A 14,014-nucleotide genomic window follows, 5' to 3' on the forward strand; every position below is an offset into this window, starting at 1 on the left:
GTTTCCAGCATTAAACCAGGAGAGGAGGAACCCCAGCTCTGGTGCTAGACTGGTATTCGTGTCTCTCCTTTCCTGGTAACTCCTCCACCCGTCCCGCGTGTCCCGCTGCAGCACCGCAGGGTTTCGAAGCCCTGCTCTCTGGGCCGTGCTAAATCCTGGCAAACTTCTGCCGTCGCTCCCGATTCCCAGTGCAATGGAGCTGAACAAAAGCTTGTGCCAAAGCGAAGAGCTGTCTCAGCGCGCTTTGGTTTGGAGCTTTGCTCTCTTGGTTTTAGAGCCGTTGCGTTCCAGCTCCCAGCCTTTAATTTGCCACGGCCGAAATATTGTGACCCCGTGCAAAGCGGAGGGTGTGAAGACCGCGAAGGGGAGAACTCTAACGTACGTGTGCCTGGCTTTTATTTTAATTTTTTTTGGTGCTAAAGCTTCTCTGGAGAGAGAGACTCAAAGCTGCGAGGTACCGAAACGGGGAGGCTGCTCATTTTCAGGAGAGAAGTTACACCGAGGGCGAGCTTAGGGCTGAAATGATGGGATAGAGAGAGAGGTATATAATTTCAGTTGGGTGGTGGAAAATGCGGTCAGCCCAGCTTGCCGTACGTGGAAGCAGCCCCTAAGCAGAAGTCTTAAAGCAGGGTGGGGTGATGAGTTCTCCAAGGACTCGAGGCATTGCGAGGGCGCTGGGTTGAAAGATAATCTGCGTGCTGCGTCGCGCAGGAATGGGAAGTTTCCTGGGGGGGGGGGGCGCGATCCGCAGGGAGCTGGCTGGCTCAGCACCAGTTCCAGACCATAATTGCGTGGTTTGCGTATACATACGGAGTTTATACGTGTACCGAGAACTAACGGTAAACTGGCAGTCTGGGCTCGAGGTGGTGTTTGTAGCGTTCCTGGGTGAAATCACGGAGCAGATCAAAACCACAGAAAACCTGTCCGTTGTGGAGGACGGGCAGTGCGTGTCCCGGGGAGCTGGCTCGGGATGAAGGTGTAGGATGCGGGATTTGGTGAGCTTGGCTGTGAGTGCCCGGCTCACTGGAGAGCATCCCTGGCTGGGAGACAGGGTAGCAAATAAAAGCAAACCCTGGTGCCTGTCATAAGCTCTGGGACTCTGGGTACTGAATTTGTAGGGGGTTGGAGGAATTCAGCCCCCCGCAGGGATGCTCCGGGGCCCCTCCGGCTTCCTCCAGCCCCATCCCGCTGGCTGGGACCTATCCTGCCTCCTTTTCCTAAGAAATACCTCCTTGGCATCCTGCCCCGCGACTGGCATCAGGTGGTGCGTCAAGCTCCCCGTACGCTAATTAACCACGTTTAAAGAGGTGCTCTGAGCCCTGACGGTGCTCGTGCTCCTGCCGCTCGGGCAGCAGCGACAAATGGGGGATTTGCAAAAGCGGGAGGGGAGGGACAGGGAGTTTTCGGGGTTTGGGTGGATGTGGCCGTATTAGCAAGTGACCCGTATTTGGTGATGCTGTGTGTTAGCACGACCTGGTGGGATTTGTGCTGGGGAGCAGAGGGGAAGCCCCCAGCCCCGCTGCCTTCCCTCTGCTCCGCATCCTCTCCCAGCCGCAGGCTGAAATCCGGCGGCTGTAAAGGGGGGGAAAAAAAAAAAAAAGGTCTTAGCAAGATCAGAGGATAAAAGTTGCTGTGCCGGGGACCTGAAAAAAGGTCCACTTAAATTAGTGTGGGAAGATAAATGGTGGTTTTTCTTTTCTTTTTCTGCCTTTAAAGGCAGCGGAGGCGGGGGGTACGCAAGTTTGCTTTTCACACCGTGTGTGTCTGGGGCTCGGCCAGCCTCGCTGCCGGCCGCTCTTGGCTCCGGGACTGCGTGCCCGTGCTTGCCTCCCCTCCCCTGGCTACAGCTAAAAGGTTTGGAGGGAGGAAAAAAAAAAAACCTGAGAACAAAATAAATGAAGCCCTCTGGGGAAGCCTCGGCGCAGGCTGCGGCAGCAAATGGCCGCGGTGGAGCAGGAGGAAGCACCCAGCAGCATCCTCAGCTTTCCTGGTCCCCGCCGGGTCGCTCCACCCTACGCCTCACCAGTCCCGGTGATGCCGTGGGGTTTTCCACAGCTTCCCTCCTCTTGGTCCCCTTTGAAGAAGTGCGTTGCAGTCCTCAACCTTCCTGTTGTCCATCTTGGTGGCATCTCGCTTCAGCTGGGTTCCCATCATCTCCCTGATGAGAATAACCTTGTTCCTGCTGTCGTGAGCCCTGTTCTCTGCTCCGGGACATCCAGGGCTGCCTGTGAGCACCTCCATCTTTTCACTTTTTTTTTTTTTTTTTTTAAACTTTTCCATAAATACCAGCAAGAGCAGCATCTTCAGGAGCTCAGTCCCTATCCTTGCCATCGTGTGCGCCCCAGGAGCTGCTGCTGCAGCCCGCCCTGGGGTCCTGCTAGTCAGCACGTGCTGCAGGGTGCTAAGTCTCGCTCCCCAGGGCTCTGCAGCAGATTTGGGGTCACCTCCCCTTCTTCTTCTGCAACGAGCCAGCCAAGCCCAGCGTTTTGGCCAGGAGCATCAAGGCGATGCTTTGCACGCGGGAGGCGCATCCCATCCGGCACGCGTCGTTCGAGGGCTGTTTTCTCCCCTGTTTTTCCCCAGCTTTTCCCCTGTTTTTCCCCTGCGCCGCCGCTGGCAGAGCTGGTCTCAGCTCCGTTCAACCAGAACAAGCGGCAAATTAACCTGACCTAGATCTGGAGAAGCCAGAGAGACCGATGGTTTCGTGTGCCCTCGAAATCCGTGCTCTGGAGGCAATACAGGGAGAAATCTTGCCTGTTCCCGGGGAGGAGAAATAGCTGCTTATTTATAACAGCTTATTTATAACTGTCTGATAACCCGCTCCTCGTCCCCCGGCCGTGCACGGAGCTCGCCCCACTCCATGGTGCTCTTCGTCCCCGTGCTGGGACCAGCTCGCCACGTCGGCCAGCTCTCCCCGTCCGTCGCGATGCCGCTTCCCTTGCTCCTTCCAGTTCCCGCTAACCGGCCCCACGCTCACCCGGAGCGGGGGCACGCCGCCCTACATCTCCTCTCCGCTGGGAAACCTTCACGGAAATCCCTTCCAGGCCGGGAAAACGTCCTCGGAGGCTGCTCCTCCGGGCTGGCCGTGGGGATCGTGCCCTCGCCCGGCAGCTGGGAACGGCTCCGGCCCTCGTGCTCCAGCGCTGTCGGGTCCGACGGCCGCTCGGCTCCTGACGGATGGGACCGGCTCGCTCCTGGTGCAGCCAGCCCGTTGCCATGGCAACGGCAGGATATTGCTTTCTTACAGCCTCCTCGCTTGCACAAAGCCAGCCGCCGGCTCCAGCTTTGCTTAGCGCGGGGATGTGCAGCGCATACCAAGCGCTCCTGGCTTTCCTCCGTCCCCGGGCCGGGAACCCGCTCTGGAGCGTGCGGGAGAGAAGCAGCAGGAGCTGGAGCTCCCTGCCTTTTTCCCATGGCTGGAAAACCCCGGGTCTTCTTCGTGGCCGCCTGCTCCTCCTCTTCCTCCAGGTGCTCATGCACCCATCCCTCCTGCTTCTTATTTCCTCCGTGGTTTTCAATTGCAAAATCCAGCCCACGCTGCTTTTTCCACCTCCTGCCTGTGACCCGCACATGGCTCTGGGAGGTTGGATCAAGGATCCGACCTCGCAGGATAAAACACGGCTCTAAATGCTTTGGGAAGCAGCAGGGATGACTTCTTCCCAGGCCAGGGTCTTGGTCCTGTTTCCCCAATGCTGTGGGAGCAGCTGGTGAAGTCTACGCTGGGCGATAGCCCGAGCGTCCGGCTGGCTGGGTGGGCTCCAGGGGGGATCGTGGCAGCGGAAGGGCGGCAGTCGCGGACGGCTGGTTCGTGCTGTACACCAGCCGCGTGTTGATATGGCCTTGGCGTGGTAGGATGCGTCGTCCTGGTTGCGTTGGCAAAATGAGTAGGATGAACAGGAGTCCCAGCCCCGGTAGCCAAACCCTGAGTCTCTTTGCCAGTTTTAGCCAAAGACAATGAGACTCGGAAACCTCCGTGGGGGTTATTTCCCCAGCTGCGAGAGCCTGAGACCCGAATTAGTGCCTTCCCCCACTCGAAGGCTGCAAGTTCAGCTGAGCCGCGTGATTAGCCACCAGAGAATCTACACGGGGCTTCAGGACGCTGAGGGGCATCCTCTGCTTGAAACAAAACACCGTCAGCGTTGCTTTACCTAAGCCGCCGACGCTAGAAAAGCCCCGCGAAGCTGCGGGCGGGGGGGGAAGGAACGAGATCTTTCCCCTGCTGAGGACCACCGTAGTCATCGCTTCCCTGGAGGAGGATGAAGGCTGGTGATGGCGGCAGTGTCCCACAACGGCAACGCGGTCCCGTCCTTGGCAGCGTCACGGGGGTGCCGTGTTCTCTGGGGACAGCGGCATCGTAGCTCCTCGTTGCGCGAGTTGTTTTTGTTGTTTTTATGGTTTTTCATCCCCGGGGGGAGCCGTGGGCTGGGAATTAATCATGTTTATAGGCACAGGGTCTTCCCAAGCGTGCTGGAGCCTCGTGGTGCCCGTGGCAGGCTGCTCCTCCACGGCCAACTCCGCGCCGAAGCCTGGACACCCCGCTGCCTGCTCAAAGGCTGCCGGGGGCTTAAAAATCAGCCCTGATTACACACAAAAAAAAAAAAAAAAACCCACCAGCTTAAGATATCTGCACCAGAGAAACCCAGGGGCTCCTCTTTCTGATTTTCAGTGGCTGTATTTTCAAGTTCTGCATGATCAAAAAGAAAAAAAATACGTAATTGGCTTTTTTTTCAGAGGTAAGGGGTGGGGTTTTTGGTAGCTTAGAAGCTAAAACTCCTATATAACTGCAGCTCCTCAAAAAGATGCCTTGTGAGAACACGTGGAAAGCCCGCGATGGTAGGCAAGGGGTGGTCGGGGATGTGCAACGCCGGGTGCTGATGGGTTAGACGTGGCGATGGGCCCTTTTTGGCAGCTTTTCTGCTCCGCACAGCCCCGCTACGCTCAGAGCATCAGGGACAGCTGATGAAACATCTAGACCCAAGGACATCTGAATGAAGGGGGACCCAAAATAGCCTGAGACATGAGAAGGGTTGAGGACAAAAAAAAAAAAAAAAAAAAAAAAAGTCCAACCCACCCTGTAATAACTTCTCCAGAAATTCTATATATAGACTAATTCGGCGACTTGTGGAAGGAAGGAGCTATGAAACCCGAATGGCAGCTCTGCCTCCACGTCCTGAGCCGGCTCTCGGGTGCTGCCCTGAACGGGGCGAGCGGGGGGGCGAGGGGGGCAGGCAGGCAGAGTGATGTTGGCCCCCGAGAGCGTCCCTGGGCTCTTCCTGGGGTTGTCCCGAATCTGCGGTTTTGAGGGGAGCGGGGAAGCAAAACCCAGGTGTCCCCGAGGTGAGAGGAGGGAGAAGCAAGCCCTGCTCCTGATCGCATAAATTAGATTTAATTTCATGTGCTCCCTTGGGACTTGCGGAGCAGAACCTGGGGTTTTTTCTCCCCTTTTCTCTTTCCAACCCCATCCCCTCTGCAATCATTCGAAATTTCCACTTTGAACTTCACAGGTAGCCCTCTTTTCCCTACGCCTTTCTCGATGCGTCGGGATTCAGCGGTTGCTTCCCATCTCACCCTCTCCGGCCGCGGTTTCGGAAAGGAAAGCTCATCCCGCCGGCTGCCTGCACCCCTGCGCCCGCTCACCCCGTCCCTCTCCCCGCAGGTTATCCTGAAGGACCTGGAAGTGCTGGCCGAGATCGCTTCTTCCCCGGCGGGACAGACGGAAGGTCACGGTCCCTCCGACGGTTCCGATGTGCGACCTGGCCCGGTGGAGCTTCACGTCCCGGCCAGGGCCGGCCAGCTGAGCAACGCCGGTGAGTGCCGCAGCCCCGTGCCTCCCCCGCTCCCTGGTCTCGCCTGGTGCTCGGCGGCACGGGTCAGGTTTGCTCGGGCAGGAGGAGAAGCCTCTCTCGCAGTAATAAATCGATATATCTATCCCTGCTCGGCATTGCTCGGGGATGGAGTCTGCCCCGGCGCAGACCAGGGGACGGTCTTTATTTTTATTGCTTTCCTCTAGCTCATGTTTTGGGGCTTTAGGACTCGTAGCAGCAGGAAGATGCAGAGGCTGGTGTGGAGGGATGTCATTATTGTCCCGGTTTTTACAGCGCCTTGGGTACCAGCCTCTTCTCTCCTTGTGAGGGCCCTCAGAGCCCTAAAATCGGTTCAGGATGGGATGGTGGCTACAAGCCCAGGTGTCCAAAATGTAGGTGGATCTGCAGAGGGTTCGGTCTGTGCCTCTGATGTTGCCTGCTTGAGGCTGCCCACGCTGACTAGGAACTGCTACATCGCTCCGAGCATCCAGCAAAACCTCAGGAGAGAGATGAAGAGAGATGATCCTATTTTCTGGAGACTTGGGGGATAAAAAAAAAAAAAAAAAAAAAAAAGCCTTTTATTAATTATCCTGGCACACCGGGAAGTTTTTTCCACCTTCCCTTGTCTGTGGCTCATCCTTTGCAGTTGCTTGGCTGCCCCTTCTCCTCCGCTGCTGCTATTTAAGGGCCTCCTCGTTGTACTCCCCAGGCCAGGTTGTCCCGGCCAAAAGCACGTTTCACGGCAGCTTTGGATTGCAACCCGAGCGCGGAGCCAAGCCTGCCTCTCCCCGCGCAGGATGCGGCCACGGGGCCTTGCAAAATCGCTGTCGGAGAGGGAGGCCGTGCTTTCCGCTCCCCGGGCTTTGTTTTCTCTGAAGATCTCGGCTCGCTCGCCCCTCCCTGGGCTTGGAAAGGTCCACACCAGCAACCAGCTCAGGTTTTGGGTTGGGTTTTGGGGTTTGTTTTTTTTTTTTTTTTTTTTTTTTGCAGATCTACCTGTTTAACACCCACAGCCATCGCCAGGCTCTGCAGCGGAAGGGGAGGGTGGGGGCTGCAATGCCGGCGACCTCCCCAAGCCCTCTGCAAGTCTCGTCCATCCTCTCAGTGTTGGAACTGAGACCGCCTGGGTGGAGCAGCTCCTGCGGCGCTGGCCGAGCAGCGGAGGAGCTGCAGCTCGGCTCACGCTGATGGTTGTCTGAGGTTTCCTTCCTTGTGGATGATCTAAAAATAGCAGGCTGGATGGCGTGGATCCTAACAGCTGCCGTGGCCCCCGTTCGCTATCTGGAAGAGCAACTTGGCTTCGTTTATTCGAGCGTTAACGTTGGGAAAGAGTCTGGCTCTCCCCGCGTCGAGCAGATCTGCTGGAGCTCCCGTTGCCCCCGGCGTGGGGCAGCTTGCCCCCCGCGCACATCCTGACGGGCTCTGGCTTCCCTCACCTACTCTCTTCTTCCTTGTAATGCCCCAGATAAATTGGGGGTTTTTGGAAATTTATTTGGGGCTGAGCTTTGCGGGGGTGGGGGGTGGCTTTCACCCAAAGGCAGATAGACGGTTTTGGGGAGGGGAAAAGGAGCCGGTTCGTTGGCCTCGGATGTTCCGCGGGGAGGAAGGTGGCCCCGGTCCCGTCTGGCTCTGACCACCCAGGGCTGAGAGTGCATCGGCTGCTGGGCTCCGGCTCCTGGGGGAGCGAGAGGGCACGGCCGGCCAGGACCCTCCTGGATTATGCCTGGAGAAGCGGAGGTTCTAGGAAAAGACTCTTTTTGTCGGAGAGGGTGTTTGAGGGGGAGCCGTTTTTGGAGCGGGAGGGTGGCTAGTGGCAATCCCTGCGCCGGTGCGTGGTGCCGGGGTAAGCGATGCAGCGAGTGAACCCAAATTCTGCCCCGCAGGCTGATGTGTTTGTGAGTACAGCCCTTCCCGGGCAAAAACCGTGAGATGCTGGCACTGGAGAGAGGGCGTACCCCTTTCTGGGGTCACTGGTTTTGTACTGGGATGTATGGGAGCGTTCCCCAAGCGCCCCTCCCCGGTTAGCACGCCTTGGCTCGGGCAGCGCTTTCTCGACGGTAGGATGCTATTGCAGCAATGGAGGGGAGGCTGCCAGGTCCCAGCGCTCCCCCCCGGGGTTAGATCGCTCCGTTCCCTTCGTCACGCTCTAGACCGGGATGCCATCGCCGTTCCCTTCGTCACGCTCTAGACCGGGATGCCATCGGAGCTGGCAGTGGGAGGAGAGGTGCAGAGTCAGCTCAGCTCTGCTCCTCTCCTGCCTCTCCTAGGGTGCAGCTGGTGGCGTGGGCACCCCGGGAACCCTGGAGCTGGCAGCAGGTTTCCACGCTGCCCTCTCCGTCCCGGCGCTCCGGGCTTCGCCACCCACGTGGCGAGGGCAGGAGGGGAGCTGGAAGGGGCCGGTGCCCCCGTGGTCTTTCCCCCCGCTTCCTCTGGCTCCCTTTCTTCCCTCGGGATGTGTTTATGCAGTTGTTTCCCTGCCATTGAGTTCGGTTTCCTTCAGATGCTGGTTGATTAGTCAGGAAAGCCGTGTCCCACTTCCGCAGCCCGTTCCCAGCTCCAGTTTTTATTTAGCCGCTTTGTTCTCCGGTTACGTAAGGTCAGCTGCCCTCGACGCCTTCCCCAAACACAATGGGCCGGGGCCAGCCCAGCTCGGCGCTGCCTGGGACACACGACGACGTCTCTCCTCCCGACCTGCTCCCGCTGCCCCGGGAGAGGCTGCCTGGGTGCTGGCCTCCGCGAGTTTGTCCTTGGTTGTCTTCTGCTCGCTTTTTCAGGGACAAGGTCTGCGGGGCTACGAGCTCCCCAGCTCCTTGGGGTGACGGTGCCAAGCACCCATCGGGTTTGTCCGATGGGAATCCAGCTGCCTGCTTTACTTTGAGGGTGTTTTTCCAACCGCGTAGAGGTTGGAACAAGTAGCAGGTGACCCAAGAGTGGTTGTCACCAAGGCCAGCAGGTCGAGGGAGGTGATTCTCCCCCTGCACCTAGCTCTGAGATCCTCAGCACAGGAAAGATGTGGACCTGTTGGAGCGAGTCCAGAGGAGGCCACAAAGATAATCAGGATGGAACACTTGAGGACAGGCTGAGAGAGTTGGGGTTGTTCAGCCTGGAGAAGAGAAGGCTGCGGGGAGACCTTAGAGCCCCTTCCAGTCCCTGTTAAAGGGGCTCCAGGAAAGCTGGAGAGGGGCTGGTGCCAAGGGCAGGGAGTGACAGGCCAAGGGGAATGGCCTGAAGCTGCAGGAGGGGAGATGGAGATGGGATGTGAGGCAGAAATCCTTCCCTGGGAGGGTGCTGAGGCCCTGGCACAGGTTGCCCAGAGAAGCTGTGGATGCCCCTGGCTCCCTGGCAGTGTTCAAGGCCAGGTTGGATGGGGCTTTGGGCACCCTGGGCTAGTGGAGGGTGTCCCTGCCCGTGGCAGGGGTGGCACCAGGCTGGGATAGCATAGGTGCAAGCTCTCCAGCCCTGCTCTGCAGGGGAGGACAAAGCCCCCTCCAAAAGGACGCCGATACCATCTGCCGCTTTGTACAGGGTACCTCTTACACACATCTCTTCCTTCCTTTCTCCGCAGCGGTTACGACCCTTTGTTTCACAGGAGGCACTTTCCTCTCCAGCTCGGTCGGGTCTCTCCTGCCCGGCTTCCTGCCGGAGGTGCGGGGACGGTGGCGTACCCTCGGAGCACCTCGCGCTAGAGGATGTTTACCGGGAGGTTGACTCTATCCGTGGGTGTGCTAACGTGCCGGTGGTCGTTGCTTCCAACCGGCAGTCTGTGGATACCCGGAGTTGGTGGATTACTCCGGAGGAGGCTGCTAGAAGTCCTTGAGCAACATCATCTGTGGAGTTCAGACTTGCTGTATCCCCCACTGGAGAACCTGCAGCGCTCCAGAGCCCGGCCCGGACTCGAGATGTGCTGTGATAGGGGGTTTCCTATCGGCATTCGGGGTTTTTTTTTTGAGGGATTTTGTTCTCCGTGAGCCAAACCACTCCCTTTGCCTGTCACTTCCTTTGGGTAATCATAGATCTGCGGAGTTGGCAGCGTAGGACGAGGTCCCACCTCCAAATGGTCTGGAAAACGTTAGGGTGGCCTCGGAAAACACCGGGCGAGAGCCTGCAGGGTGCAGGGGGCGATGAAAGGCAGGAGAGAAAAGCAGGGCTGTTGTCAGATGGCTCAGATTTGCTAAACTGGCAAGGATAAAAGGGAAAGCCTTCCGTACTCATCCTCTCCACAGCTGATGTTGCGTAACGGACCGCTCGCTCTCGAAGGAGCCGGTTTCCAACAGCTTTCCCGGGATCAGGAGTGGGACAGCAGCAGGGAGCAGAGGAGCAGAGCAAGCAGGAGAGGAGAGACCTGCTGCTCCCGAGGGCTGCGAGCTCAGCGCTCTGGTTCCTGATGGATGGTGGCTCTTGCCATCTCCTGCCTTGCTGGCATGGAGCTGTGCAAGGGGGTTGCCTTTCAAAAACTCTCTTCTCCCTCTTGGAGGAGTGGCGAATTAGAAAAAAAAAATAAAAATGGTGATTTGGATTTTTTTTTTCCTGGATGCTGTGCAGCGGCAGTGCTGGGATGCCGTGGAGAACCCCAGGAGAGACCGTCCAGACCGTAGCCATAGCTCACCTGGCGTGTCTTCAGGTTTAGATCCCTCCTGAGGCGGTTACAGCACGTGGCTGGCCGGAAGGGTGAGGGATTCCCAAATAAAAGCCGGGATAACTGGTCCGTAGGGGCTGACACAGCAGCCGGTGGTGTAGATAAGATCACTCCTACACCCCCGTGTAGTTACTTTGCTGGGCTGCCTCAGGTTCCCCAAGATGTTGCAAGGAGTATTGGTGCAGAAACGGCCTGGCAAAGCCGTCGCCGCTCATTCCTGCTCGTAGGTTATCTTCCGTATCCTTCACCTTCCCTCGCAGTAGCCTCAGCCCGCTCTAAACTCCCCACCAAGCTTAACTGCTCCCGGTTTTGCAGCTCTGCTGGGTATTTTCTTCTCCCGTACGGCCGTCTGAGCTCTACCCCTGCTGCATTTTGGCTTATTGATTTACCTGAAGGAAAACGAGCTGGTAGCGCGCTCCCGTCCTTCCTAGGAAACCCCTCGGCACTAGCGTTGCCCGCTGCCTTCCTCCAAGGCAGGCACGAGCACAGGAGCGGGGGGACCCCGAGGATCGGTGTCGCAAAAACCTCATTTGGCATCAAAATACGTACCCCGGTCCGTCTGGGGACACCCCCCCCCCCGTTTTCTGGCGAGATGCTGAAGGCTCGGGAATTGCAAACCCACGGCTCTTTAGCCAGGTGGGATGGGGAGAAGCTGCCCTGCAGAAGCAGGCTGAGCACAGCCCGTGGCCGCGCGATCCGTAATTTCGGTGGGTTTATTTCCTCAGCAGCATCCTGCGCTCTGGAGAGGGGAGAGCGGAGGTTTCACAGAGCCCAGCTGAGCTGCCGACATGTTCGCATCTGTTTCCAGCTACGCCCTGTGCTGGGTTTTTTTTTGGGAGTGGGGAGGATTTGCCTTTTGCTTTTTTTTTTTTTTTTTTTTTTAAACGGCTCTATTTTTATCCCATTCCGCAAAGCTTCGTCGCAAAAGCTAAAATTCAAAACATCCTGGGGAAGGCTGCCGGGGGTTGGAGGAGAGGGGAGGGGGGAAAGACGTCGCGCAGATTCCCACGTCGCCTCCCCGGGGTTTCGCCGAGCACCATCTGGCAGCGCCGACTCCCACGCCGACGGCGTTCGAGTCGAGCCCCGCGCGGGTTTAAGGCTCACGGACCGGTTCCAGCTGCCGCCGGGTTTATCCCGGCTGCTCCCGGAGGAACCGAGGGGTAGATCCTTCTCCAGGCTGAGCTGGAAATGTGATGCCCTGGTGGGAAGGATGCTCGGCCCCGCCAACTCTTAGCTCGCCCTCCCAATATCCGAGCTGAAATTGCTTCAATTAAGGATTGTGGTAAATCATTTTAGCTAAACCGCCGCAAATACCCTTGTGGATACTCTTTAAACAGCTTACCCAGCTTTAGCTCGCTTCGGAAAGGAATCAATTCTGGTCCAATCTTATTTAAATTTGGTTTAAATGGAGTTAAGCAAGTCTGCACCGGTTTTAATTAAGACCGGTTTGAAACCAATTATGGTAAATTAGCGGAAGTTGTGTTTTCTGCCAGGGTGAAGTTCGACGCTTTGCGGCCAAGGTAGGAAAATCCCAAGTTTGTGTCGGAGTCTGCCAGCCCCCCCCGTCCCCGGAGCAATTTGGGGACACTTTGGCCACTGTAGGTCTCGAAACGGCTCAGCCCGTCAAGCAGCCAGACGGCCCGACTGTTCCAGTCTGCTATACAATATATATTTATAAGGGCCTTAATATAGATCCCTAATTGCCTGTCTCGCTTGATTTATAGCGTGGCCGTGCGAGCGATGGGAACGGCACGAACCGGTGAGCGCTTGGGGACGTACCGGGGGGTTTTGGCTGGTGTTCGCTGCGCTCTGCTTGAGCTAGCACCCATGGGTGGTGGTGGCGGGGGGGAACGATGGGTGCTGGCTTAGGGGATCCGAGAATCCCGCTCCTGTCCCCAGGCTGCGAAGCTTGTCTCGGGAAAGGATTTGCCAGCCCAGCGTCCTGGGATGCAGGATGCTGTAGTCGTTGAGAAGGGTCCAGGCTGGCTGGATGGTGCTGGACTGATTTCGGCCACGGAGCTGCAATTTCCACAAGCCTTTCGTAGCCTGTTTCTACCGCCTCTTCTTTCACTGCTCCGATCTTCCCGTGGGCCCAAACTTCCCGTTTGTTCCTATTACAGCTGATATCCGGGCTGAGTTTCGTCATTGCTCTGAGCAATTCTTCCAGCTCCCTCCTCCGTGCCAGATTTAAAGGGGGGGAAAAAAAAGAAAGAAAAAAGAAAAAAAAAAAGAGGCAGCAGAGCCGTGACGTGCCACCAGCCCCGCTCTGGGTGCGTTAACAGCTGATCTGGCAGGTTACGGATCTGCAAAGTCTCGCTTCAGGGGAAGGGGGAGAGGTGCGAGCTTCAATTAATTAAGCCACAGTTTTCATAACACTTCTGTCTGCTTGTCTCTCGTGCTTCGTAGAAACTCTTGTCAAGCTGCTCCTACGGTTCCGTCGAGCTGGGGATGCCGCCGTGCTGAGCCGTAACCCGCGGGGCGGCGAGCTGAGCTCCGGGCTACGCCGGGAAGGGTTACGCGATGGCAGACGAGGTGCCAGCCGCTTCCTAGCCATCCCGTAAACACAGAGCGAACGGGAAGCGCGGAGGATTGGGAGGTTTTGCAAGACAAGCGTTTTGCCTGCTTGGGAGAAGTATTGTCCTTTTAAACTCCAGCTGAGATTTGGTTGAGCTTTTTGCAGCCGGCGAGAATCCTACAGGCTGGTTTCTCACCCCCGGCGTTATCCCTGGAGAACACCGGCAAGGCTGCTCCGGCACGGCGTGCCGCGGTGCAAACCTTCCTTAGGGACGCGCGGGCGTAGCTGCGGGGCGCCGGGCGGGCAAGGGCTGGAGGAACGATCCCTTTTGGGTTGGGGCTCCGTGCTCCCGGCGGCAAAGGATGACGAAGCAGCTCCCTGGGGCGTGCAGACCGTCACGTCGCGTTTTCCTCTCCTTATAAAAAAAAATATAGGGCTAAGACTGGTTTTGCCGTCTCGGTGTCCCGGTCCCTCCTTGCTCCCGGCTTCCTCCGGGCTGGGCAGGAGAGTCAGAGGTTCGGGAGCGAGTCGATGGAAGAAGTCGGCAGGGCTGGAGGCTGATCGTCCCACGGATTGCAGCTGGGATCTGATCTCCGAGGCGATTCTGGCTTTTGGATTCCCAGCTGACCCAGCGGGTCCTTCCGAGTCTCCAGTCCGGGATGCGGGAGATGCTGCTCCACCTCGGGAGGGCAGATCCGAGCCCTGCACCGGCATTCCCAGCCACGCGGCTCCTGGGCTTGTCCTGCGCGCGTCGCTGCTGGCACCCCGGCGAACGGGAGCGCTGGACCTTTCGGGGAGGAGGAGAGTTGCTGCCTCCTCCTGTTTTTCCCTCGGGATGTGTTTAAGGACGTGTAGTGGTTTTGGCTGTCGCTGGAAGGTACGACGGTGGCTTTGCCGTGCGGAAGGAGCGATGGCAGAGCCACTGTGGGTGAGGGCTCCTGCCGAGAGACACCAGCCCCGCAGCCGTGAGGGCCAGGGACATGATTTGGGGGTCTTGAGAAGGGAGAAACTCCAAGGGCAGACCTTCCCCTGGACAAGTTACGTTGGGACATTGCTGGC

The 14,014-nt window shown here is 57.9% G+C and overlaps 1 protein-coding gene across 2 annotated transcripts in view; it reads left to right on the top strand.

The window, feature by feature from the left end:
* The window catches only part of VAC14 (VAC14 component of PIKFYVE complex), an 81,470-nt gene that overhangs the window by 23,452 nt on the left and 44,004 nt on the right, over positions 1–14,014 (top strand). For both annotated transcript variants that reach the window (XR_012837625.1, XM_075765796.1), the window contains exon 13: positions 5,657–5,807. Coding sequence is in view for 1 of the 2 variants with exons in the window: in XM_075765796.1 (XP_075621911.1) it covers positions 5,657–5,807 (151 nt within the window). In the remaining variant the exon portion in view is untranslated. The remainder of the gene's footprint in view (positions 1–5,656; positions 5,808–14,014) is intronic.

This window comes from Balearica regulorum, chromosome 13 (assembly GCF_011004875.1).
Source record: "Balearica regulorum gibbericeps isolate bBalReg1 chromosome 13, bBalReg1.pri, whole genome shotgun sequence".
Classification (NCBI taxonomy): domain Eukaryota; kingdom Metazoa; phylum Chordata; class Aves; order Gruiformes; family Gruidae; genus Balearica; species Balearica regulorum.